Source organism: Pseudonaja textilis, chromosome 3 (assembly GCF_049901715.1).
Source record: "Pseudonaja textilis isolate UNSWEBS1 chromosome 3, rPseTex1.2, whole genome shotgun sequence".
NCBI classification, from domain to species: domain Eukaryota; kingdom Metazoa; phylum Chordata; class Lepidosauria; order Squamata; family Elapidae; genus Pseudonaja; species Pseudonaja textilis.
In genome coordinates this window covers 135,568,696-135,593,650 of record NC_141992.1, presented here as the reverse complement: position 1 = coordinate 135,593,650, position 24,955 = coordinate 135,568,696, and the positions used below count along the sequence as shown (strand labels likewise).

At 39.3% G+C, this 24,955-nt stretch overlaps 1 protein-coding gene across 7 annotated transcripts in view; it reads right to left on the bottom strand.

The window, feature by feature from the left end:
- Positions 1-15,859, bottom strand: part of HIVEP1 (HIVEP zinc finger 1) — a 71,664-nt gene extending 55,805 nt beyond the window's left edge. For 2 of the 7 annotated variants that reach the window (XM_087930856.1, XM_087930861.1), the window contains exons 1-3: positions 13,180-13,273; positions 9,193-9,322; positions 7,431-7,481 (exon numbers count right to left, since the gene is read on the bottom strand). In XM_087930856.1, coding sequence (XP_087786982.1) covers positions 7,431-7,481; positions 9,193-9,238 — 97 coding nt within the window. In that variant the 5' untranslated portion in view covers positions 9,239-9,322; positions 13,180-13,273. Of the gene's footprint in view, positions 1-7,430; positions 7,482-9,192; positions 9,323-11,104; positions 11,412-12,191; positions 12,254-13,179; positions 13,274-14,815; positions 14,944-15,749 lie in introns of those variants that run through there. The other 5 variants (XM_087930863.1, XM_087930858.1, XM_087930860.1 and 2 more) reach the window with 5 other exon arrangements.
- Positions 15,860-24,955: the final 9,096 nt, after the last annotated feature.

Genomic DNA, 24,955 nt, shown 5'->3' with positions numbered 1-24,955 from the left:
TATTTTCAATTTATTAGTCTTGAAGACACAGGCAGGACTTATAGAAAAGTAAAGGTTATAATACTTTTTGGGGTTTCTCTTATCTTTTCCAGATGATTAAATTGAATAGGATCGAACTGGCATCATGTTTAAGAGAAGGATCTACCTTGTGGCTTGGACTTATTTTCTTCTACTTAAACAAGGCAATTATTAGCCATATGTTCTTGAGGACCAGTAAACAATCAGTGTAACGTAAGTTTTAAAAAGGGATCAGGTTGATACAAAAAATTATATACTACTTAATCTAAAGTTTGATCATGACAAAACATAAAAATTGTAGAAGAATGAGAAGTATTTTTCTATAATAAACACATTTGTTTTATTAATTTCCCATATTTTTAAAAATGCCATGAGTCTGTTGATAAGAATAAGGATGAAGTAATGAATTGCAGAATTTGGGTTCTAAAAGCTCTGCTTTCACACACATATTAATGAGTTGCAAGCTAACTGTGACTGATCAGGAAGGAAGCCTTACACAGTGAAAATATCAATCCCGTGTTGCTACTATAAAAGCAAAACAAAAGGCAAATTCTATGGTTGAAATCTTAAAAAGCCAATATAAATCTACAATGGAGTTTTCATTTAGAACAGTGTACATAGTTGTGAGCATCAAATACCTTAAAAGGTAGAAGAAAACTAAAGAAAGTATTGAAAAGGCAATAAAATAATTGGGAATAACAAGAATATGAATCCATGTATGTGGAAATACAGATAAAAAGAAGTATTTTCCATCACTCAGAATGCTGAAATTAAGCTACAATTTTTATTGCCAACAGATCTGTTACTGCCACCAACTTAAACTATTCTAATAGGAGACTGGACAAATGTATAGAGATGAAGCTATCAATCGCTAGGACATGGTCCATTGTCCTCATCCAAGCAAGAGTCTTCCTATGTTCTGAAAATGATCTTTTGACTGGGATGCTGCCCCATAGAAGAGACTACAGAACTCAGCTGGCTGTACTTTACCATATTGTCTAAATCTCGACTGTACAGTTAGTTTATGCCAGAAGTGTCAAATCCACAGGCCTGGTCCCCAGAGATTGCCTTATAATAAAATACAGCAGCAACATTATGTTTATTGGTGCAATTTTATCTTTAAAAAAGCAAAAAATGTGAAATATCTAATACATGAAAGAGTTTGATTTATTTTCAATACTTCTATTTCCAATAATTAAAAAAAGATTGGAAAAAATCAATACTACCCAATTTGGTGTTGGAGATGCAGTGCCAGTTATACAACTTGCAGCCCTAGAAGTCCAAATAAAAACAAAGAGGAAAGGTACTGTATAAAAGTATCCATAATGTATTCATAAATATTGGTCTATGGTAACCTACTAGAGAAAGGGGGAAAGTTTCTATGGAAGTCTTTTGCTTTATACAAGCAGGCGCCTTTTATTCTGTTATGCAAAGTAATTGCTCTTCTTTTCTGTAGAAATCATGTGAATTAATAGTGATCAACATCTAATGTGCGAGAAGGAAGCACATTAGTCCATTGTTCACTAGTAGCATAAAAGTCACTCAGCGCTGATATTGACCAAAATTAGGAGGAAGTGTTTTTGGCTGATCTTTTCCAAAACACCTAGACTTTACTTAACCGTTTTCCTTTGGGGTTTTCCAACAAAAGCATTCCTTTCCAAAAACAATCAGATCAAAATTATATAAATTTTAAAATGTTTATTAAACAATTTTTAAAAAGAAATCTGGGAATTCCTATTTTAATAATGGAACAGAATTAAGCACTGAACCTAAAAGAAATAATATACAATCAGATTTCTCAGAAAGGCTGAAAGCTTTTGGTTAAGTAGAATCCTCAACCCCACCTCAAACTGTTTTTGCTACAGTTGCCAAAGCTGCGTTTCCAAAGCCTATGGGAGAAAGACCGATTCATTAGGGTACTGACTCAAGAGACACATTTGCAGTATTGTTTACCAGAAGCACAGGATTCAAATTAACAAGCAGGTACAAGTCCATGACTATATTCAACTGCCTGTTTCTTAAAGTGCATGGGGAGACTCCCAAAGTTGCTAAGTGAAGACAGATAAGGAAGAAAAAGGAAAGGAATGTCAGAAATAGATTTTTTTAAAGAAGGATAACCCAAAAAATTGATAAGGGAAAAAACATGGAAATTCCATTAGAATTGCAAGCACAATTTAAAATAAAGTTCAGCTGGCCTTGTCTTCTCACAAGCCAAATTTAACACAATTTAACCACCAATTTGCAATATATACACAATCTAATACCTTCAAAATTACATTTCTAACCTAACTGAATTAGAGGCAAGAACTATTTTGAATTACTAAAATGCTGGGAGATAAACACACTTTTATCTCTTGGCCATTGAACAGCTAATTTTAGAGAACTTTCAAGCAAAGATCAAAATCACCATAAATCAGAAATAACTAGAATTCATTTTACAGCTGAGAATGTAAGAGAAATACATAGACTACCTTCTCATCAAACTAGAGGTTATTAGCATCCATTTCCAACCAGAATATGAATCTTTTTTTATATCCAAGAAAAATGGCCCACCCAATACCAAGTCCCACCTAATCTAAAGTTCTAAAAACAAAGCTGTCCCTTAAATATTTCATAAAAATTCATATTTATCACCTCTAAAAAGGTAGAAGCTTAAGGAGAGTAGTTAACACACCTCTTAGGAACAAACTGTTATTATAGTTGCTCACAATTAACACTTGTTGGGTGCAGTAACATAGTTTACATTATACGATTCTGCTTTTACATTTTGAAACATTTTATTCTAAAAATATTTTGTGTATCTTCTCAGTTGCAGATGTTTAACTTTAGTTTCTGTTATTTTCCATGTTCCTTTTTATGCTTTCAACCAGTTCTTACTTACATGTTTTCAACCAATTCCTACTTATATAATGTTCAAACATGCAATTTAATCAATTTACTACACTAGATTTCTCATTAATTGTAACTTTGATGTCTTTATTTCTTTCTCTTTTTCCCCTTTAAAGATTATGTTTGCAGATATACTCCAAGAAAATGTTAGTAAAGTCGACATGGCAAGTTTCTGATCTTACAGTTTTTTTCTTGTTTTCTCTAATTTTCTAAAGTGGGTTTGGGATGGAATTGGTGTTGCAAGCATTATAATTTACTGGTCAGCAAGTTACATTACTTCGAAATTTAAATTTGTTCTCAGAAAACACTTTTGCAATTTTCAAGGAAAGTGTTACTCATTCTTCTTCACTACTAACAAAGCCTTGAGTTCATGAGACATGAACAAAAGTTGTCTGCAAGTCAGAAGCCATAGAAATTGAAGGAATAAAATAAATAAATGAAAAGACAAAACAATGCTGTAAAATTTTGTGAATACATTTTAATTGTTTTCATAGTTTGGATGATTGCTAAAATATTGAATGTTTAATGCTATCATTTCAACAGCATTTTTTCTACTGGAAAATGAAAAAAGTCTCTCAGCCAAATTATATGCCGCCCCGATGTAATTTAAATATTATGGCATAAAGAGCAGTACAGAAATTTTAAATGTAGGGTTTTTCAAGTTAGGCTATCTACTTATAGAAATAAATATAACAGGAGGATAAGCAACAGATTGACACATGAAACTGCTCTAATATAGCTCTCATGGCATAGAAGTTTTTTTAAAGTACAATAAATGTGTTGCACCATCTGGAAAATTCACATATTTATTATGGCTTAAATTTGTACAACCTAGAGCATCTGTTAAATAGATAAGAGGTGGGTAGGAAATAGATCAGGCTAAACTGGTATATTTGGGGCAAAATTTGAATTATATTGGCAAGGATTACTCAATCTCCATTGGCGGCACAACTTTTCTCACTTTACCAATTGAGAAAATAAAAGTACCCAGGAATGGATTTTATATAAAACCTTGGTGAGCTCTAAAGACATTCCTGGGCTCAAATCTTTGATTTACTATTTTTAGGATGATAACAGGACATTATTATTTTTCTATTTCTTTTTTATCTCACCTTTAATCTTGTAGTAGACTTTGTAAAAGAACTATGTTAATCTACTGTATAGTTGGTGGGGGGGATCAGGATTCTGACAGCACTTTTTGTGGGTAATATATTTTATTAAATAGCATACTCTTTTGTGAGCTTAAAAAACTTGTGCCTTTAAAACAACTTGGAAAAAGTTGTATAAGACTCCTTATGAGCTATAATCTTGATTTTCACCAGTGATCTCTCACCCAAATTCTAACCAGGCTGAACTTTACTTGGCTGCAAAACCACCACCCGCTGAGACTAATACTCCTTTCCAAGAACTAGATCACTAATTTGTTCATGCTTCTTTTGTATTTGGAAAGGAAATCTCTAAATTTAAAGAAAAGCATGATATTCTTTTGAGTATAGCCTTCAATTTGCTGTTCAATAATCACATGAAGTATTGAAGTTTAAATATCTAGCCCCAGGTCCATATCTAATACAGGAACATCATCATTAGCAACATGAGTTGAGATGCTCACTTAAAGGTTCTTCTCAAACATCATTATTTTTATTCCCAGATATATGAGAACATCATTATCTAGCCCAGTGATGGCGAACCTATAACACAAATGTCATAGGTGACAGATCATGCCATTTTTTGCTGACATGTGGGGCCTGGGGCCTCCAAAAATCATGCAAGCATTCTCTTGCAATTTTCAGAGACTCTGGGGGTCCTGTGCGAGAAGGGCTATCTCAGGCAACTTCCAGAAGTCCAGACAGGAGATCCAGACAGGCCTCTTTTATCCTTGGCAGGGGGAGTGGATTGGGAGAAGGGAGAGTGACACACCAGCAGAATTAAGGTAAACATGTTCTGAATTTTTGGCATGCCAAACCCTAAAAGATCCTAGTCTTGCATTCTCAGTAATGTGCATAATTATGGAACTCTGGAAAATAGCAACTACACAGTAAGGATGAATAAAATAGTTCCTGAGTCAACCCCTAGCTCATAATGTGATATGAATAGAACTTTTGGGATCATGGGATTTTGACTTCTGTTTTACCCAGCATCTGGCAGAGAGCCTATTCTACAGCCTTCTACCATTTCTTTTACTCATATTATGTTGGGTCCCGAGTTTAGATTGAAAACAGCCATGCATATGTGAATTTCTGAAATAAAAATATTGATCTTAATGGGACAAAATATTTCTTTCCTGCAAGCTTTCCTCCAGATTTTGTAAATCAGCCTAGTTCTGATCCATTAGAAGCACAGATGGGATTGTATCAAGATGTTCTGCATTATGTTCATTCCAAAACTGAAATATGTTTATACTGGAATCAAATTGCTAGAAAAGCCTTTTTTGTTTCAGAGTCAGATAGCATATCTAGCATCAGATAGCGTATCTTTAAAACTCTTGCAAGTAAAATCTCAAGCATACTTCTTTTTGTCTTTGCAATACTGATGAACCTTTTGGTCAAATAATGGTGACCATTTAAAGTATCAGTGGTCAACAGATAAGTCATGGTTAATATGTAATCCTATAAAATCTTATGACATACAGTGAGACATCACTCAAGTTATAGTATTTAATCTAGGCACAAAATTTAATGCAAAAGAACACTGTTTTATTTCATTCAAGGGGCATAATTCTCAAACTGTAACTTGCAATTCCCAGGAATGTTGTGAAAAATTTACAAGAGGTTTGCTATTTTCTTTTTAAATTTTCTTCTGTCAAGCCTGGACTTTGAATTTTTGCATGCTCACCAATCTGTTCCTTTTTTGGCAGAGGCATGAGGATTCTGTGAACTCAAAAAAACATTTGATTTGATGTTTATACACAATTTTTGAAATGAAAATGTTTATAATTACTTATCTATTTCTTTTACAAAATGTTTTAATGTTGTATTCATTAAAATCTATCATTATCTTAACATCCGTGAAGTTTTGTGACTTGCTTTGATTATATTACTATGTACCTTATGGAATAAGGGTTTTAATGGCATTAATATGGACAACATTCTAATTCTGCAAGATGTAGCAGCTGATATCTTTTTGGAAAATTCATTTCATGTTATTGATGTATGGACATATATCATCAATGGTGGGGTTTTGCTTCTGTTGGAAATATTTGTTTCCTCTACCATCTTTGCAGGCATGGCATGTAATAATACATCCATATTCTTTGGAATATCTGTAGAAGTCTACATGTTAGCAATTATTAGTAAAATATAAAAACATTTATTAAAGCTTAAGATTTCATAATCTTAAGTGGGCTCATTTATCTCTTGCTCAGTCTTAACCTGAATGTAATCCTTTTTTTTATTCCTGAGAGCTGGCAGAAAGAAATTCATTCATCTTTTTAGAGGGGTTGGTAACTTTAAGAAACCCTGCGTTAGATAAAAACTGGTTAACCCTAACCCTTCATACTGTTTTGACACAGATAGTGTTTGTACCCCAACAAATCAAGAGAGAGACAGAGGGAGAGGGAGAGAGAGAGGCAAAGGGAGAGGCAGAGAGGGAGAGAGACCACACCAATATATTGTTGAGATGGCTCTTCTTCCTTTTTTTGTCTACCAGTGAGATTTGGCTGATTATTTCAGTTGTCTTGAATGCATTCTATTGACATATCTGTGCAATATTTATTAACTGAGCTGTTGAATTATGAAAATTTGCAGAGCCAACAAGTGTGACATTATTTGAAATATAGTCCTCACTTTACAACCAGAATTGGGACCAGAATTTTCATTGCTGTGCAAATGACTTCTGCCCAAGTTTAAAAAGTTTTTTTTGCCACAGTTGTTAAGTAAATCACTAGGGTTGTTAACTGAATCATGTGGTTATTAAGCAAATCTGGCTTCCCCCTTTGACTTTGCTTTTTGGAAGCTGTCTGGGAAGTTGCAAATGGCAATCACATGACCCAGGGATGCTGTAAGTACCATTTGTAAATAAATGCGGGTTGCCATGGGCCCAAATTTTAATCACGTGACATTGGAAATGCTATGACAATGTAAGTGTGAGGACCAGTTGTAGGTCACTTTTTTCAGTGTCACCCTAACTGTGAATGGTCATTAAATGAATGGTGGTAAGTCAAGGATTACCTGTAGTAGTCTAGGATTACAGGAAACAAACTACTGACTTTGGGAATCAGTCCAAACTAATTTACAGAGTTATTGTTGCTATGTAAACTATCATGAGCTCTACATGAGAGAAGGCATAAATCTATGTATAATTTTATTTGGCAAAAGATTTAACCATTTCTCTCAATTCTTAATAGCTGTTAAACATAAATAATTGTATTAGAACAGTGGTCCCCAACCGTTCTGGTTTTGAAGATCGAGAGAGAGGAATGGTTCTGCGTGAGTGGCGTGTGAACACGCATGCAGTTGCATTTGTACAAGTGGCGGGTATGCCTACCCGCTGCTCACACAAATGGAGCTGAGAACACACACGCTTACCCACTGCTTCCGTGGCCCAGTTGTGGGCCGCCGCCTGGTGTTTGAGGACCCCTGTATTAGAGTATGCCAAAGTGAAAATGGATTCTAAACTAAGATCAGAAAGACAAAGTCCTCCATGATAGTCAGCAAAAAGCTTCATTATCAAATACACATACAGTGGAAGTCAGTGGAAGTCATACAGGATAAGGAAGGTAAGGATGAGGATTCAAGTTTGAATCAAGTTTCTAGTTTCAACTAGTTAATAAATATATTACTTAAGAAAGTAAATTTCTACAGTTAGATTTCCTTAGCTCAGCAAGTACCCCTAATCCTAAGAAGCACCAAATCAAAGGATAATTGCAAAAATCAGAGGGCTAACAAATATTGGAAGGAACCACCAAAATGTTTTTGCAATATTTTACAAAAGTGTAAGTGAAAAATCTGAGAAAAAATCAATAGTATGCATGGAAAAAATACCTTCTTCAACTTGAACCAATTTTTCAAATTCGTAAATGACTTACATATATCACCTTTTTTATCAAAGCATTTAACTGCAAGACAGGACATTATACTAGTATTTTAAGTGTATTATGGGTGCATTGTTTTGCAGATGGAATATATTTAGTGACAGGAGAAAAACCTCAATTAAAAAGCTGCATGTAATAAAATAATATATTTTAATAAATGAGAAATAAAAACCAGTACAACAGTATTGCCTCTTGCTTACTGAATTAACTAGAGAGTAGTTGCAGAGTAGTTGCAAAGTAGCTGCAAAGTAGTAGATAGAAAGACACCTTCCAAATGTATAGTTTTCATTCAACTCTTTTTGTCTTAATTAAATCAACTAATCTACTTACTAATCCTACCAACAAAATGTGTTTATGTGACAAGCGGTGAAGGAACAGTACTTAGCAATGCATTCGTATTTTTTTTTTCATTTGTTTTCACAAATAGAGGAATAAACCAGAAAAAAGTAAACCTTGTGAATTTGTGACCCAGAAACTACAGTGTATTTATTTGGACAAGCCAAGACATAAAATAATCATAAATCCTGATTTAAATATTGGTTGTATGTTTATATGTGTATGTGTATGCACATGCATGTATTGTTTGCCATTCATTCCTTAGTTAGTTAGTTAGCAACTATTCATAAATATGCTGGTAATAAAAAAACCATTTCCCAACAGATCTGGAAAACAGATCTTCATGACCAAATTTTGTGCACCTAACAACAATGTAGACTGGAGAATAACATATAAACTATAACTTTATCTGAATGACATGACAGCAACAAGAGGTCTTTGCAACGTTTCTCTGTGTTCATTTAGCAACCACTCATACTTCAAGAGCTAGTCTTGAATGTAACTTAATCACTAAATGAGAAGTGGGTGTAATTCATGTAAATTACGCAAAGCTTTTGAAATTAGAATGGTTTTTGAAGAAAACAGCAACCAAAACCAATTTCAAAGGTCATAGGTGCCACAAAAAAGCTTTAAGTCAGGTTGCATTCAGTACATATAAGAAACCACAGCATGTATGAATTTATGTTCTAATATTAACTTTAAAATTGGATGAATAGATGAAAAGATTTATAAACAGACCAGAGTGCATGTGTCCAAAATAGAAAATTAATATTGAAACGTATGTTAACTTTAAGTACAACATATTTCTTTTAAATTACTGCCATCATGCTAATTTTTGAAAGCAAGGTCATTTTAACATTACCCCTTAACTTAAAATTCATTGAAATATTAATATTCCTATATAAATGTTTTTTTCTTACCTCTCAAATTTCTAGGATTTATTTGTTTTGTTCGAGGCATTCTCATCCAATCATACGCAGTTTTGCAAAAATGGAGAATAGATCAAAAGAAGATCCATAAATATGCCAATGGGGTCAATTAATCCACATACTGTGGGGGAAAAGATTAGATTAAGTAATGTCAGAAGCAGTGGTCTAAACATACAATATCAATTTAATGAACTGATTACATTATAACAATATGGACATGAGACCAGGCTAACCTTTACATGCTAGGTAATTACTTCTTCATGCTTGTACATTTTATAGAATATGGCATAGAAAATAGTCTAGAAGCAAATATCCCATTAGTGTGTAGCGCTCTTTAAAAATGATGTACTTAGAACTAAAAGTTTAACTATCTCATTCTTTAATTATTTACATTCCACATAATTATTCTACAATCACCTCCTTAAGAAAAAAGCACAACTTAAAAACAGTAAATTATGATTTACTGAAGTCAATCATATAGAATACTTTACAACTGTATCCACAATTATATTAAAAACAGAACTATTTTAAAGTTTCAACCTACTTCTAACGAAAGTATCTCAACGGGACAATCCACTTTCATGCCAGCCTGAGGAGAGTTTTGTTTTACCTTGTCACACCATGTTAGGTCACCGAAATATGTGACCAGAATAATAGATTCTAATACTAAGCTTGTGACAAAGTTGCTGGGTCAGATCGAATCTATTAAATCTTACAATTTTTAAGGAACTGTGATATCCTTTATGAAGGAGAGGGCTTCCCAAATAGTTTAAAACTCCACTGCAGAAATGTTTATTATAATGAATAATCTAATAGTTTTTTCCAATCTGTTTTGCAAATGTTTTCCCAGATTTCAGACAGAAATCAAAAGGCCTTTAAACAGAAGTTTTAACAACTCATTGATTTCCATCAAACACAAGTGATGTATCCTGCAAAAACACCAACTGTTATTTTTATTATTGTTTCTGGTTTTTTTTAATAGAATGTGTATCTTATTCAGGGTTATCACCCCAACAGAATGATTAAATTGTGAGAGAATTTAATGTACAGCCATCTTGCTCCCCTGAAATAATTGTTGGGAATCATACAATGCAGGAAAAGGGGAGAGATTCACAAATGAATATTTGTAGTACTGTTGGGACGGGGTTATTTTCTTTGACCTCAATATGAGAAGAATTTATTTCTCCGTTTGTTTCAGACCGCTTGTGTTTTTTAAAAATGTTATTACTCCTTCAGGGCTTTGCTAGGTAAGCAAGTATGTGAAAAATACAATGTGAAACATGGATAGTTCTTTAATTGGCTATCAAGGTTATCAAATTTATGCAGCATTTAAAAATATCAGTCTTTCCCGCACAATTCATCCCAGATGCTGGAGTACTGACTAATCAGCTATTAACAGCAAATAGCAAGAATTTTTAGACTCAATATATAAAAAGCACATTACATAATATTTATTCTTTTAGAGTAGTACTTCCGTTGGCCACCAGCAGGATTTCCCTTTTCTTTTTAGAATAGTTAAGGATATAAAAGGCGCTTGGGTGACAATTCTTTCAAACAGGAAAACATCAAGTATCTCTTATGTGAGTAACTGAGGGAAAGAATGGAGGGGGGGTAGAAATACCCATCGAATTAACAAAACAGAATTACAGAAAAAAATGGAAATGAAATGAGGCGCAGTGACGGCGGGTAGCCCTGTGAGAAGTACTGTTGCAAAGGGGAAAAACATGAATGAATAAAGAGGGAGGAGCTTGGGAAAACCCCTGTGCAACGCAGAACTGAACAAAGCACAGCACACATGCCAGGAGGTGGAGGAGAACGAGTGCAAACCAGGACCGACCCGAGGGAGGGAGAACTCACCGGGATGCCTGGTTACCACAGCCACAGCCCAGACGCCCAAACCTACCTTGCTGAAGCTGCAGACGCCGCCGAATCAAAAAAAACGCACGCAGCCCAAAAGGCCAGGAGAAAACCGGAGCAAACGCGCCAATGCAAGCCAACCCAAACCGCGCCAGGCAAAGCCTACAACGCGAGCCGTGCAGGCTTCTCTCCGGCCCTTGCATTCGCGCCTCAAGCCCGACTCTCCCTGCCCCGAAGCTTTCATGATTCAAGGAGACTTCTTGGGGCGGCGGGGGGGTGCGGGGAAAGGGGGCTGTGTTTTCCCCTCAGCTTTGAGGACGCAGAGGCTCCGTGGGGCTGAAAGAAGCGGCGAAAAGGGGAAGCTGGCAGACCCGGAGGAGGGGGAGTGTACGCGCTTAGGTCTCTCCTTCCGCCACCCTTCCTGGATTCTCTCCCCCCGCTGCTGCCGCCGCCGCTTCTGATGGCGGCGCCGGCGTGAAGAGCAGCAACCACCGCGGCAGCCACCCGGGAAGCTTGGCGACCCCAGCACGGCGGCAACGTCTGGGATCCTCCTTTACTTGACAGCCTCCTCCACAAACATGACCCGGCGCTAAAAAAAAAAAACACCCCTCCCCACAATCCTCTTCCTCACGAAGGCCTCCCCTCCGTAGGCTCCGCACAGACATATAAACACGGCAGCGCCCCCCACCCCTTCAGCACCTCCTCCTCCTCGGTTCAACTCTCTCTAGCACAGTCGGTCCAGGCAAGCCAGGATGGGCCGAAAGCCCCCCAAAATGGCCCGGAGTAAAAACCGGGGGGCCGCTGGGCATTGAGCGAAGCCTCTTCTGCTGTGCCAGATGCCCACATTCGTTCTTCAGCCTCGCGAAACATTTCGCCTCGGTCCTCGAGGGCTGCAGCAGAAGCATGCCCGCGGCCGTCCCACCTCCGGCGGTTCTTGGCCCTTACGCACCCCTTCTCCTTGGGGACCGCGCCTGCCTCATCCTGGCGGGAAGTTCAGCGCCCCTCCCTCCACGCCGAGAGCCACCGCCAACTCTTCCCGCATCTGCTCCAACTTGGGAGCTCCCTGCCCGCCTACCATCTCCGCGGGCTCTTTCCCCCGCGGCTACCTTCCCTCGTGAGGTGTTTGCTCATACCTAGGAACTCCCGTTCCAGTAAGCCTCTCCTGCCTTCCCTCCCAAGAGGCAGGTGTCGCGTCATTTTCCCTGAGGAGCCCTCCTGGCAGAGGAACCCTCTGGTCACTTCACACCTACGTATCTTTCATTGAACTCGCACCTTGTTCCAAGCCCGCGCTCCCTCCCAAGGACCTCCGAGGCCGCTTTGCTCCGAACGATTTACTTTCCCCGTATCGCCTGCCCAGCTCCGCGTATTCCACATGTTTCACGGGCTACACGTCAACAGTCTCCCCCGGCTTCCACCCTCCCTTGCAAAACCCACAACCCTCTTTTCCCGCCCCTAGACCAAACGCCGAGGCCCCCGGGGGCTTGCATCCTTTTCCTCCCTCCGTCGTTTACACCCAGGATTAGCAGCCAAGCCTGAACTAGCCGCCCCTCAAGCCCATCTTCCCTTCCCCTCCCCTCCCGCCACTATACAAAGCCCGGGAGAAGGGAGAGGAGAGGGTGCGGCGGTAAACCGGTGGGGGTGGGGGGTGTTAGCAGGTGGACGGGAGAAACACCCAGCCTGCAGGGACGGTGGGAATGGGGAGGGTGGCCAAACGGGGACTTGGTGGGGCATGTCACAACGAGGTACTCGAAAGAAAGCAGAGCGGGAGTTTGGAGGTCTAGGGGAGGAAGTTGGAGAAATTAATACACAAAGGAGGCAGTTTGTACAGGAGGATTCGGGAGCAGTAGGAGTCCATAGGCAAAAAAAAGGGGGGGGTTTCAAAGAAGGTGTCAATGGGCGGAGACACCCTACACGGTTAAAGAGGGGGGCTGGGCTGGGGCGGCCGCCTCCACCACTTCCCCTTTTCTCCCCCCGTTCCCTGGTGCCCTTCCCCCATTCTAGTAAGGGCGACCGGGAGGGCGGGGAGAGATAGTAGAGCGCGCGACCGGCTACACCTCCGAGCTTTTTTTGGGGGGGAAGAGGAGATAAATGGAAAGGAAGGGGGAGGAGGGGTTGCTTTACCTTCCTTCACTTTCTATTGCAGGAAGCGGGCCGGGTGACGTCATCGGGTCTCCCGGGCCCCGCCCCCTGCTCCGTCTGCCTAGGAGAGAAGGGGCGGGGCTTGACGAAGGAAGGGGTGGCCGAGGGGCTTTCCTCGCTTCCTCTTAGACCTCGACGAGGAAGGGCAGAAGTGAAACTACGAACTTTAAAGCTGGCGGGGAGGGGGGAGGGGGAATTCCTTGGCTGCCGTTTAAGATCCTCCCACCCGAAGAATCCCAGCAGCTCTGAACAGCAAGTCGCTTTTCTGGAAAGCCCTGGTTTGCTAGGCAGCTGGGACCTTCGCTGTGTGTCCTTGGATTATTAACCACCGTTGCTTTGTGCATTCTTTAAAACGTCAAAACAATCTCCCCCGCCTGGCCTTCGAGCTGGGTTGTCTCTACAACTCCTAGAATTCCCAGCCAGGCTGACTTGCAAGTCAAAGGACTGAACTGCAGTGTAAATATTTTACTTTTCAACACTGCCTAGTACCGGCTGTTTCAGCAGCAAGCTGAACTTCAATTTTACAGGTTATATTTCACATACAGTTACTGAGTGACCAGCTTATACAGACACTTTCTTTTCTTTTTTTTAAATAAGGAATTGTCCAACTTTCCCAAGTATTTATAGATGAATGAAATATGAATGCTAAATTTCTACTGCTGATTAAGGCATACATAATTTGAGGAAGCAGAGTTTAAAAGAAGTGATGTCAGGGATAATCATTGTAAGGCACCTATCACACAGGAAGCATTACATTCAGGCCATGATCTCTTTTCTGCCTACCTCATTAAAATTAAAATCCACTTTTAAATCTGGTCAAAGACACAGAAGTTTTGAAAAATGTAATAAGCTGTGAAATGCTATATGAAAATACTGGATAGCTTCTGCTATTTAATTACAGAAATACTAGCACAGCGTTTCTACAAAATACATTTTAATTTGTTTTTTTTTCCTTACTGGACAAAAACATGGAAATAATAAAAAAATATTAGGGAATTTTTATAGAAACAAAGATTGCAAGTGCTCCCTACACAATTATGTAAATAAGGTAGAGCAATGACCTAATGGAAGCCTCTTCTATTATTGTGTCATTCTAACTTAAGTTTTAGAACAATGGGACAGATACTGATGAACAATAGGCCAACCATACTATCTAGAGTAGGTAGTTCTTACATTTCAAGGTTGACAATCTGACAAATGACTGAGAATATATTTCTGATGTTATAGGAGATCAAGCCAGTATGTGAATTCATCCACCCAGGTGTCCTTGGGATGTCTACCTACTCTGAGAGAAACAGCATCCAACTTCATGTAAAAGGAACAAGAAACAATTCTGTAAAATTATGGTCTTGCCATTCAGATCAGGGATAGGGGCTCTGGATTCAAGATGTTACAAAATCTTGCCCAGTCTCGGCCACCACAACCAAAAACGAAGGATGGCAACAGCTGCAGAGCACTTTCTGAAGGCCGAAAGTACTTCACATCTGCAGAAATGGGATGCCCTGCTATTAACTACAGGCTCCTATTTATTCAGTACTAACCAGATCCTAAGTAGTTTTAAGGGGACCCTGTTCAGACCGCTCTATTTACATGATCTTATTTTTGCCGCTGTGTTTACCTGTTATTCTTGTCCACTATATTACTCTGTTCTTTGAGTGATTCACAGCAGAAGGTGCCTTCTAATGCTAAGCACAGCCTGGGCAAGGTGCCATCGCCCTGGAGTTTTTATATATAAACAGATTTTCTCTAGAAAGAAAAACGATGAGAGAATTCGTGAATAAAAACAGGAGCGAAGACTTCAATCTGCACTTGACCTACAACAATCCATTGGCTAAAATAGCCGACTTGTGCAATAAAAGCTTTGCCTGGAAGCTGCCCTCTCCCTCTGGCACACGACGCCTAGCGCAAATCCTACACAAGACCCCCATCTATACTGTAGGATTGCGCTAGCAGCTCATACAAATGGGGGGTCTTTCCTTGCGATCCCCAGCTTGCAAGCCCGCTTGAACCGTCGCTCTCCTTGGCGAAAGAGAGCTTCCTCGGGCCCAGGAAAGAAAAGGTGAAAAAAAGCGAGCTTTCCCTCCCTCCCCCCCCTCGGGAAAAGTCCAAACTTATCCGGGAAGAGCCCTTAGCGAGGCAGCGCTGCTGCCGCCTCCAGCCCTGGTGCCCGTCACACGCCCCCCTGCAGAGGCCCATCCCTCCAGGGCCGAGACACGCACACACCCTCCTCCCATGTATGCACAATCGCCGGGGCTGCTGCTGCTGCTGCTGACGCGGAGATCCCGGAGGTTCCTCCTTGCCGCTGGCAGGTCATGCAGGCTGCGCTTGCCGGCGCCGCCTCCTCCTTCCTGGTTGGGTTTTCCCGTTCGCTAAAGAGGAGCCACGCTTTAATCCCCCCCCCCCTCCTCCGCCTCCTTCCCGTTGCGACAGACTGAGCCCAACTGCGCGGGCAGAAAATATGCCCAGCCCGCAACCAGGGCTCTCGCCCGCTGTCAAAGCTGTCCCGAAAAAAAAAAAGAAAAAAAGCGGCGGGGCTGGGGGAGGAAACTTACCCCCAAGTCGGCGCCGGTTCTTCCCAGTTTAAGTTTTAGCGTGAAACGACAAAAGCCGAAAGAAAAGGAAGGCAAACCCCCTTTCGCTGTTGGAAGTGGGCGTGAGAGGAAATCAAAAGGGGAGGCGCCTAAGGCTCGCTCACTCGTTCTCTCTCCCTCTCTCTCCTTCCTTCTCTCTCTCTCTCTCTCTCTCCCCCCCGCCCGCCGGCGCTTGCTCCCCTTTGGCCCTGCCCGGGTTTTCGCTGCGCGGCTTTGATTGGCTTGCTTTGCAATCATCAGCTGTTTATAAAGCTCGTCAGGAGGGCAACGGGATCTTTTTCCAGAATAGGAAGGAGAGCCCTGACCAAATCCTTGCTTCAACGGAAAGATTGCTTTATTTTTATTTATTTTTACTCCCCCCCAAAAAAAGCTCGCACGCAGTACGAGTTTTTCTTAATATTGTCTAATACCAAGGCCACATCAATAAATGCCACTAAAGGCCAATTATCCATTGCGGTTAAATAATGGTAAAGTCATAAATAAATATACAGAAATGAGTCTGGTAGCTTTCCACACTCATTTGGAAAATAACACTATGCACTGATTCGTGTATCTTTACTTGGACGCAGGTCTTCTTCCAGTTTTTTCTAAAAAGTTCAAGGTAGCTCATAACTTTCAACCAAATAAAGCTTTCATTCTGTTCTACAGTGCTTACCTTATTGTAATCCCTGCTGAGTGCGTTGATTTGAGTAAATTTCCTGAATCTTAAGCCTCCTTGCTTAAGTGCCATCAATAAAGCCTTCAGAGCATCCTTAATGCACCCAAGACAGCTTTCAGAAACAGGCTGTAAACTATTGCTGTAGATTACTTTATTTTCACTTTAGTAAACTTTATATGGATTGATGACCTCTAATTATTAAACACAATTGGTTAAGTCACTCAAAATCCCTTGCCTGTTCCCTTAAAATGCCTGGAAGATATTTGGTTGTTCAGTCCTACCTGAGTAATAGATATAGCTTCCGAATATGGTTTCAATTTTTATTGTGGAATGTCACATTCTTTCTTAATAAAATTAAGTATTCAAAAATACTTAATTTTGCTCTTGAAAAATGAAACATTATTTCACCAATAAAGTGATACATGCATCAATGTTCTATCAGGGAACTTGTGTGTGTCTCTCACTGTGTGTATGTGTGTGTGTGTATACACACACATAGTGTACCATGTATAGTTATAGATATATCGATATAGATATACTGTAGATAAATAGATATAGATAATTTGTTCACATCACAGCTAAGGGCATACTTAACACAGTTTTTGGTTGTCTTGCTTCTTACATATTCATTGTAGTTTATTTACAATGCCATATAAAATGTACACGTTGGCTGAACTTCATGTACCATTTGACCAAGTGCTGGGGCAATTATTTCAAGTACCCAGAACAATTCACAATAGGTATGAATTTTCTGTCCCAAAAAGCACAACAAAGGGTATTTTCATTTAATCATTGCAGGATCTAGGAATAGAGACATCAGTTTTCCATATCTTTCTACCTGAATTTTAACTTGAGTCACCCTCTAAAATAGGAAAACATGCATAGTATTTTTTTAAAATTTTATTTGTATATATCTCTTTGTCTTTTCTTTCAGGGGTACACCATGACAATTCATGTCAACGGAAATAACAATTTAAAAAGAACTCCTCCTCCTCCTCCTCCTCGCTTTGTAATAATTTGCTGTTAGATTCACAGATTAAGAATGGTAAAATTATTTGCCAGATCAACTTTCATGCAGATTAACAAGAGGTGCATTGGATGCTATGTTCCTGGCCATTCACTGAATATTTATTATTATTATTAAGGTTGGTCACACAGCCAGCCAGACATTTAGACTGAATTTGGCATTTTTATCCACCTATTGAGTTCTTCCCAAGATCCTAGGATAGGCAGATGTTGTTTAGTGGTGTTATAGGTATCATTGCAGGACATAAGCTGTACCAAGAAAAGCATCCTTTTGCAATTGATTAATGGTGATTTTTGTCAATGCCGATGGTTTTAAAGTGGTACTTCAGATTTTTGGGGATTGCACCCAAGGTACCTAATACTATTGGTACTATTTTTGCTTTCATTTGCTAGTTATTTTACTTCTGGTTAATACACCCACTCACATACACATCATCATCATCATCATCATCAATTTGTTCATTGGCTTTTTACAGATAATCCTCAATTTATGATGACAATTTAGGCCAATACATCGGTTACTAAGCAAGGTAGTTAAGTGAAGTCTGCCCCATCTTACGATCTTTTTGTCACAGTTGTTAAGCAAATCACTGCAGTTGTTAAGTGAATCATGTGGTTGTTGAGTGAATCTGACTTCCCTTATGGAGTTTGCTTGTTGGAAGCCACTGGAAAGGTTACAAAACATGATCATATGACCCCAAGATAGTACAACTGACATAAATACGTGCTGTGATGACCCAGAGTGTGACACAAACATAACAAAATCCAAAATGTAAATAAATGTCCTTTAATGCCTCCAACTTGGCCCCACTGTTCAATAATTCTCAGTTGGAGATAAAACTTCTTCAAAAATAGTCTTCAAAAGAAAGCAATACAGTCCGAACTTAATGAGCAGTTAGAGGTGAAATAAAAAACCAAAACAAACTACAATGAAGGAAATTTCACAATGGACCAGGATAAGTAATTATTAACTTCAGGGAAATAACAAGGCACAGTCTGTTGAAAGGATGCCAACCAAGATAGCTTCAGCCCAAAATAAAAAATGCTTTGCTTCTAGCAACGCTGTGTTCAACTGACTCTCATATATACTATTCTCCCCATCTGCAACCAATGAGGGGGATCATGGCCACTTCCTTTCTCGTAAGCCAAGTTGTTTCCTTCTCCGTTCCTCCCTCCGTGTCCTAGGATGAAGAGGGGATGGGTCTGGTTCTTCCTCTGACTGCCCAGTCAGCCTCTGCCCTTCCCCAGCCTCCTCCACAACCTCCAGAGCCACACCTCTACTCCCTGTCGGCTATTCCTCCTCTCCCTCAGAGTCCGACTCTAACAAGGGCATTACACATGCCAGTTGCTAAGTGCTCAAATTCTGATCACCTTACCATTGCAATGGTCAAATGAAAACTGGTCATAGGACCTTTTTTTAGTGTCACTATAACTTCAAATGATCGCTAAATGGATAGTTGTAAGCCCAAGACTACCTGTCCATTATCTGAAAGTCTAGCTTACTCAGATTTTGCAAAATAAGAAAAGATTGACAAAGGGCTTTGCATATCACCACAGAGATCCATTTTCCATTTTTTTTTAACTGAAAAGAATTATAATTTACATTACCAGGAGCTTTTTCCCCTCATACAAGACACTAGGCCCATTATTTTTCAAAGGTTTCAGCTTGTGATCTGTTTTTTTTTTTTTTAAGAGATTTTGTTCTTCATTCTTAATTTATTTACTCCATGTTGGCACTGCTGCTTGATTGGGTACACTTCCAAGCATGTTCACGATAGTGTGTAGAATATCCAGATGATATCATCTTTGGATAATCCAACTTTCTTTTTTAAACAGTGGGGAAAATACTTTAATGAGGGAAAGATTTACCTATACATATCCTAACTATAACAGTTTAGAATCTGTAGCTTCTGGTTCATTAATGGTCCCAATTCGAAGTGGTGATATAAAACTAGAAAGTCCTTCATGAGTGTACATTATCTGAAAAAAGTGCTCTGGTTATCCTCAGAAGCCCATTAAAACCAATGTAATCCTAGAAGCCCTATTCCCTATGCTTCCATGTGAAGACGTCTATCCCCCAATTCTGGAATATGTCTACCATTTGGACATGTTTCCTGCCTACTACTGTTATCTTTAAATGCTAGTTCAAAACTGTTCTTATTCTCTTGTTTAACATTTTTATTGGGTTATAAAATAAAATAAGATACAAAATATGAAAGTAAATAGGAAAACGGTGCGGAGCAAGAGGGGGCAGAGAAGTGAGGGAGGATAAGAAAACAGAAAAAGAAACATTGACTCCTGACTCTCTCAGTTGCCCTAAAACAAGACATTAACATCAAATCACAACTTTTTGTTTTTTCATAATAATACGCACACACCATTTCTATAAAGATCTATCAATCTAATCGGGTAAAATCTAAAATCAGAGTTTCATTCTTTTCCACTTCAAGCACAAAGTTCAGAAGCTGTCTCCGTGTGGAAATAAAAGTATTTATATTCTTTTCTTTAATAAAAATTTTGCCATTTCAGCCAACTCCATCAACTTTTGCAACCATTCATCCATGTTAGGAATCGAAGTGTCTTTCCATTTTGTGCGTACAATAGTCTTGCTGCTGTCAACATATATAATAACAAAGTTCCAATTTTATTCTCCAGTTTTTTCCATTAGACCCAAAAGGAAGAATTTTGATTTCATCTTTATCTCCATTTTCAAAATTTTCTGTATTAAAACATGAATCATATTCCAAAATTTTTTTTGGCTTTATCACATGTCCACAATAGATGATAAAAATCCCTTCTTTATTTTTACACTTCCAACAGTCATTTGACATACCTTTATTATACATCTTACATAGCTTATCTGGTGTTAAATACCAACGATACATCATCTTATAGAAATTTTATTTTAGATTTAATGTAAATTTTAAACCTTTCATCCAATATTTTCTCATTGTTCAAGCATCATGTTATATCCAAAATTCCTTGCCCACTGAATCATACAATGTTTTACATATTCATTTTCCAGATTCAATTCCAATAACATTTTATAGATCTTAGCAATAATATGTTCATCCTTTCCACTTAATATGAATTCCAGATCATTTTCAAAAAAAAGTCAAATCCATAACACCTTTTTTATCCAGTTTAAATCTTTCTTTCAGTTGTTGATAAGCAAACCAATGGCAAACATAACCTTCCGATTCAAGTTCTTTCCTCCGCTTTAATATTGGGTCACCCAAGTTAAGAGAAAACTGCTCTTATTCTCCAAGACTCCTTTTCTCTTGATATGTTACCACTTTGAATTAATACATGAGAAATGTCCTTTATAGTATCTTAAATATTGCTTTGGTATTTTAAATGATTATTTAAATTTTTTGTAACGATTATACTGTGATGATAATGTGGTAGAAAAAACCCTGATTTTGATAAGCAGCATGTGTTTTCTTAAGACAAAAAAAATATAAGAATAAATCTTGCATGTTCCCCACACTTTGTTAAAAGGAGTGAAAGGAAGAGAATGCTTGTAAAAAGAGATTACAGTATGTAGCATATAAGAGGAAACTCGGGTCTCTAGGTGTTGCAGAACTAAGAATCTTTTCCCCAGAGCACAGCTAAAGTTAAAACAGCAGAAACCTATTATCAGCATAAAATTGGCTGTTCCCGTTGCTAATCCCTGTCTTGTTGCTGCTGCTGTAGCCTCCACTCTGGCTGGCAGAGTGGACAGTATGGAGCCCTGAATTCAGGTGCATCGAGCATGATAACGATTGACATTTAGGCTGCTATAAGCGTCAACTGGGGATAAGAAGATCAAAACAACATCCTGGGGACATGAGGGTGAGGGGGGAAATGACCACCAGGGGATATTTGTCCTAGGCTGAAATGCAAGTCTGTAATCCACAAGTGTCCTAGCCAGCACAGCCAATGGTGATGGAAAAGATTTAGTCTCTAGTAAATCTGCTGTGTATTAGGCATCCAGAAATTGCCAATGGTAATCAATCACTCCAAGACAATTATAATCTCCAACTGATTTATTAGGAACAGCTCTGGTACTTCTATGGCATTTCCAAAAGTGAAAGTCATTTTCAGTGGGTAACACAAAATCCACCTTCTTTCCTCCCACTTCTACACTTCATTAATCACGAGAACCAATTAACTGCAGCTGGAATTTTTTAATGACACATACGGAATAACCTTGAACTTTCCAACTCCTCCATCCTCCTTCCATTCCTTCCTTGGCAGTTGAATCTCAGAGCTGACACTGTGGATGTAGACAAAACCCCACAACCTTATTTATACTGGAGGTTTTCTCACAGCTATTCCGTACAAACTTTCTTTCCTTTATAAACAGTGGGGCAAATACATAGGGGATGATATACACAGGGGTAGAAGCAAAGAGTGAGGCAGTGGTGGGCTACAACCGGTTAAACAACAGGTTCTGTGAATGCTTCATGTGCAAGCAGGGCATTCAATAAACACCAATTTGAACCTCTCCCGATTGCCTTCTAGCCTTCCCCAGTATTCTGTCCTCTATAATTACTGACTGAATGTATAAAGGCAGATAGATAACTCTACAAACATCCATACAAAGTTTATTTATTGGTTCATCAGGTATCCTCATATAACCCATGGTTACATCGAGATTCATCTCAATGTCCAAATCTTTGCATAGTTGATTCATTGTGTAAAATGATGGTGAACTTTCATCCCATATCGAAGGAACAAGGAGCAAGGAGGTGAGGTGCCAGCATGATGGTGGGTTCAGGCAAGAAAGAAGGAACCTCCCACAACCCAACCAAGGGTCAATTCAATGACTAATCAGGTTTACAGATGTGGCCACATGATATGGACTACATTTCCCAAGATACCTTAACCACATTTACCATGATGCATTCCCTTAAGGGGACAGCTCCCAATTCCTAACTAACTATCCCAATTTCCAATTAACTATAAACTGTTTGGACAGCACACCCAGTGAACAGAATAGCTGAGGCACAGTAGTCTACTTTGCCATGCAAATCAGATGAGCCGCAAAAGAAGGAAATGCAAGACAAGATAGGGCGGAGGCAGGCAGGTGGGGCCAACTGATCGCTGTTCATACCGAACCTGTGCGAACCAGCAGCATCCCTCCACTGGGGAGAGATCCTCCCCATCTCCTAGCCTGCAGCTTCTTGAGCCTCTCCTTTCCTTCACCCACCAGTTGGCTGCAAAACTAAAGTGCTGAGCTCAAGAACAAAGAATGTGATGAATACTTTGTTGAGTTAGTCTCTTGTCTTAGCCCAGTCATTAAAAAACAAAACAAAATCTTGCCACTGTATTTCTTAAGAAGAAAGGGAAATGACTTTTTCAGGTGCAATACTCAGCATTGGAATAGAATCAGTGGTGATATGCTACTGGTTTGGACCGGTTCACTGAATCAGTAGTAAAAAAAAAAAAGCCTATGATCAGCTGAGAGGAGGAAAAAAAATCCGCCGACAATCAGCTGAGAGAAAAAAAGAAGAGCCCTCCCACCTGCCCCTTGCGCTTTTCTCTTCTTTATCCTCTCAGCTGATTGGCGCTGCAGGTCTCAGCTGGTGTGGGGAAAGCTGCATGCCGGCTTAGGCAAAGCATGCCCACCAAGCCACGCCCACCGAACTGGTGGTAAAACAATTTGAACCCCACCACTGAATCGAATAAATGAAAAGCATTCAAAATCAAGCAAAAAGGTTCTGAATGAACCTTTTCTGGGTTCTGGGTAAAGAACGACTTTAAGGTATTGCTTAAATGAACAATGTGACCTGCCTAAAAATATTTAGATTTTTTTAAAAAAAGAATAAACATAATGTAAAGATTGAAGAAAGGTAGCAAACACTATTCCTGAAGAGATGCCCATGGCATGTAACCATTGAATATTGCTTTTTTCCCTCTCACTACCAAACAGTGTTAAAGGTAATGGCAAGTTGATTCATAATTAATTTGGTTTTTTATCTTATTTTTCCTTGATGTGAAACCTCCCATAATTTAATCTGGATTCTGAATTAATTATGAAGTTGGATCAGACCTATTGAACATCATTGCTGATTCACATCTTTCTGGCTCAGAAATTATTGGCATCAACTGATACTTAACTTCGCTCTCTAATGTTTGATATATGGAAGTCATCATCATCAATAACGTTGTCAGTAAATAACACCCATGTCTTTGGATGAGCATGTGTCAAAGTTGGATCTGTGGCCAAACCATAGTGATCTTTAGAACAGATTTTGCAGCCTGTTCTCTTTGACTTCAGTGGTTGATTACAAGATCATGCAGAATTTGATCCACAAGGCACATTAGTTATAAAACAGTTATAATGAAAATATTTTGTTTTAAAGCATTTTCCCGATGATGTTTGTGATTTTGAAATTGAGAATAGACATTTCTAATGCGTTATTGTGCCTACAATTTGTTCACATACACTTGTTGTTCTGTGATGGTGTTACTGAAAACAACACAGAATCTAAAATCTGTAACAGGGCCAAGCATCACACACCAACAGATAGTTGTAATTGTGGGAGAAGTTAGGAATTGGAAGGCTTTAAAATTTGTGTTGAACACATAAGCATAACTGCAATGCTACAGTTGCAGGAAAAAATGGGAGATCACTTAGTCTGTTTTTTAAATTTTGTAAATCAGGGGTGTCAAAGTTGTTTTCATTGAGGGCCACATGAAGGTTGTGTTTGACCTTGGGGGGCTGGGGTGGGTATGGCCAGCATGACATCACTCATGTTGGGGGCACCTGTGGCCCAAGCACTCTGCCAGTGAAAATGGGCACCTGGGCCCCGTTTTCAGCCATGCCCCCCCGAGCTCCATTTTTACTGGCAGAGGGCTGCAAGAGGCTGTAACGGCCGAAAACGGAGCCTGGGATGGCTGCGTGTGGCCCTCCTGAGCTCTGTTTTTGCTGGCAGAGGGCTACAGGAGGCTGTAACGGCCGAAAACGGAGCCTGGGGTGGCTGCATGTGGCCCTCCTGAGCTCCGTTTTTGCTAGCAGAGGCACTGCAGGCTGGACCTTCACTGTTTCCAGAATGGCCCTGCGGGCCACATCTAATCACCCCAAGGGCCTTGAGTTTGACACCCCTGTTGAAAATGTATGTATTGTATATCTCCTATACCTCATACAGCAGCACAAGAGGTGTGCAGGTTCACACCTCAGAAGTGCATATTGATTAAAATAAAGTACATAGTTGCCTAACCATAAATTTCTTCATTGTCTTCTCTGAACCAAAAGTCATTGTTAAAAAATATAAAGCCAGTTCTACCATATAACTTTATTTTGCTAATCGTAAATTTAGTAATCCTAGTAGCAAAAAATCACAAGAAATAAAATTGACAGAAAAATGATAAAAGAGCTCTACAAACTGAGAATCAGGAACAAAAACCAGTTTGGAAATTTATAGTGAGAGAATCACAGATGTTGTGTACCAAGAGAATAATCCTGTCACACACTTGGGAATTTCTAATATTTTAT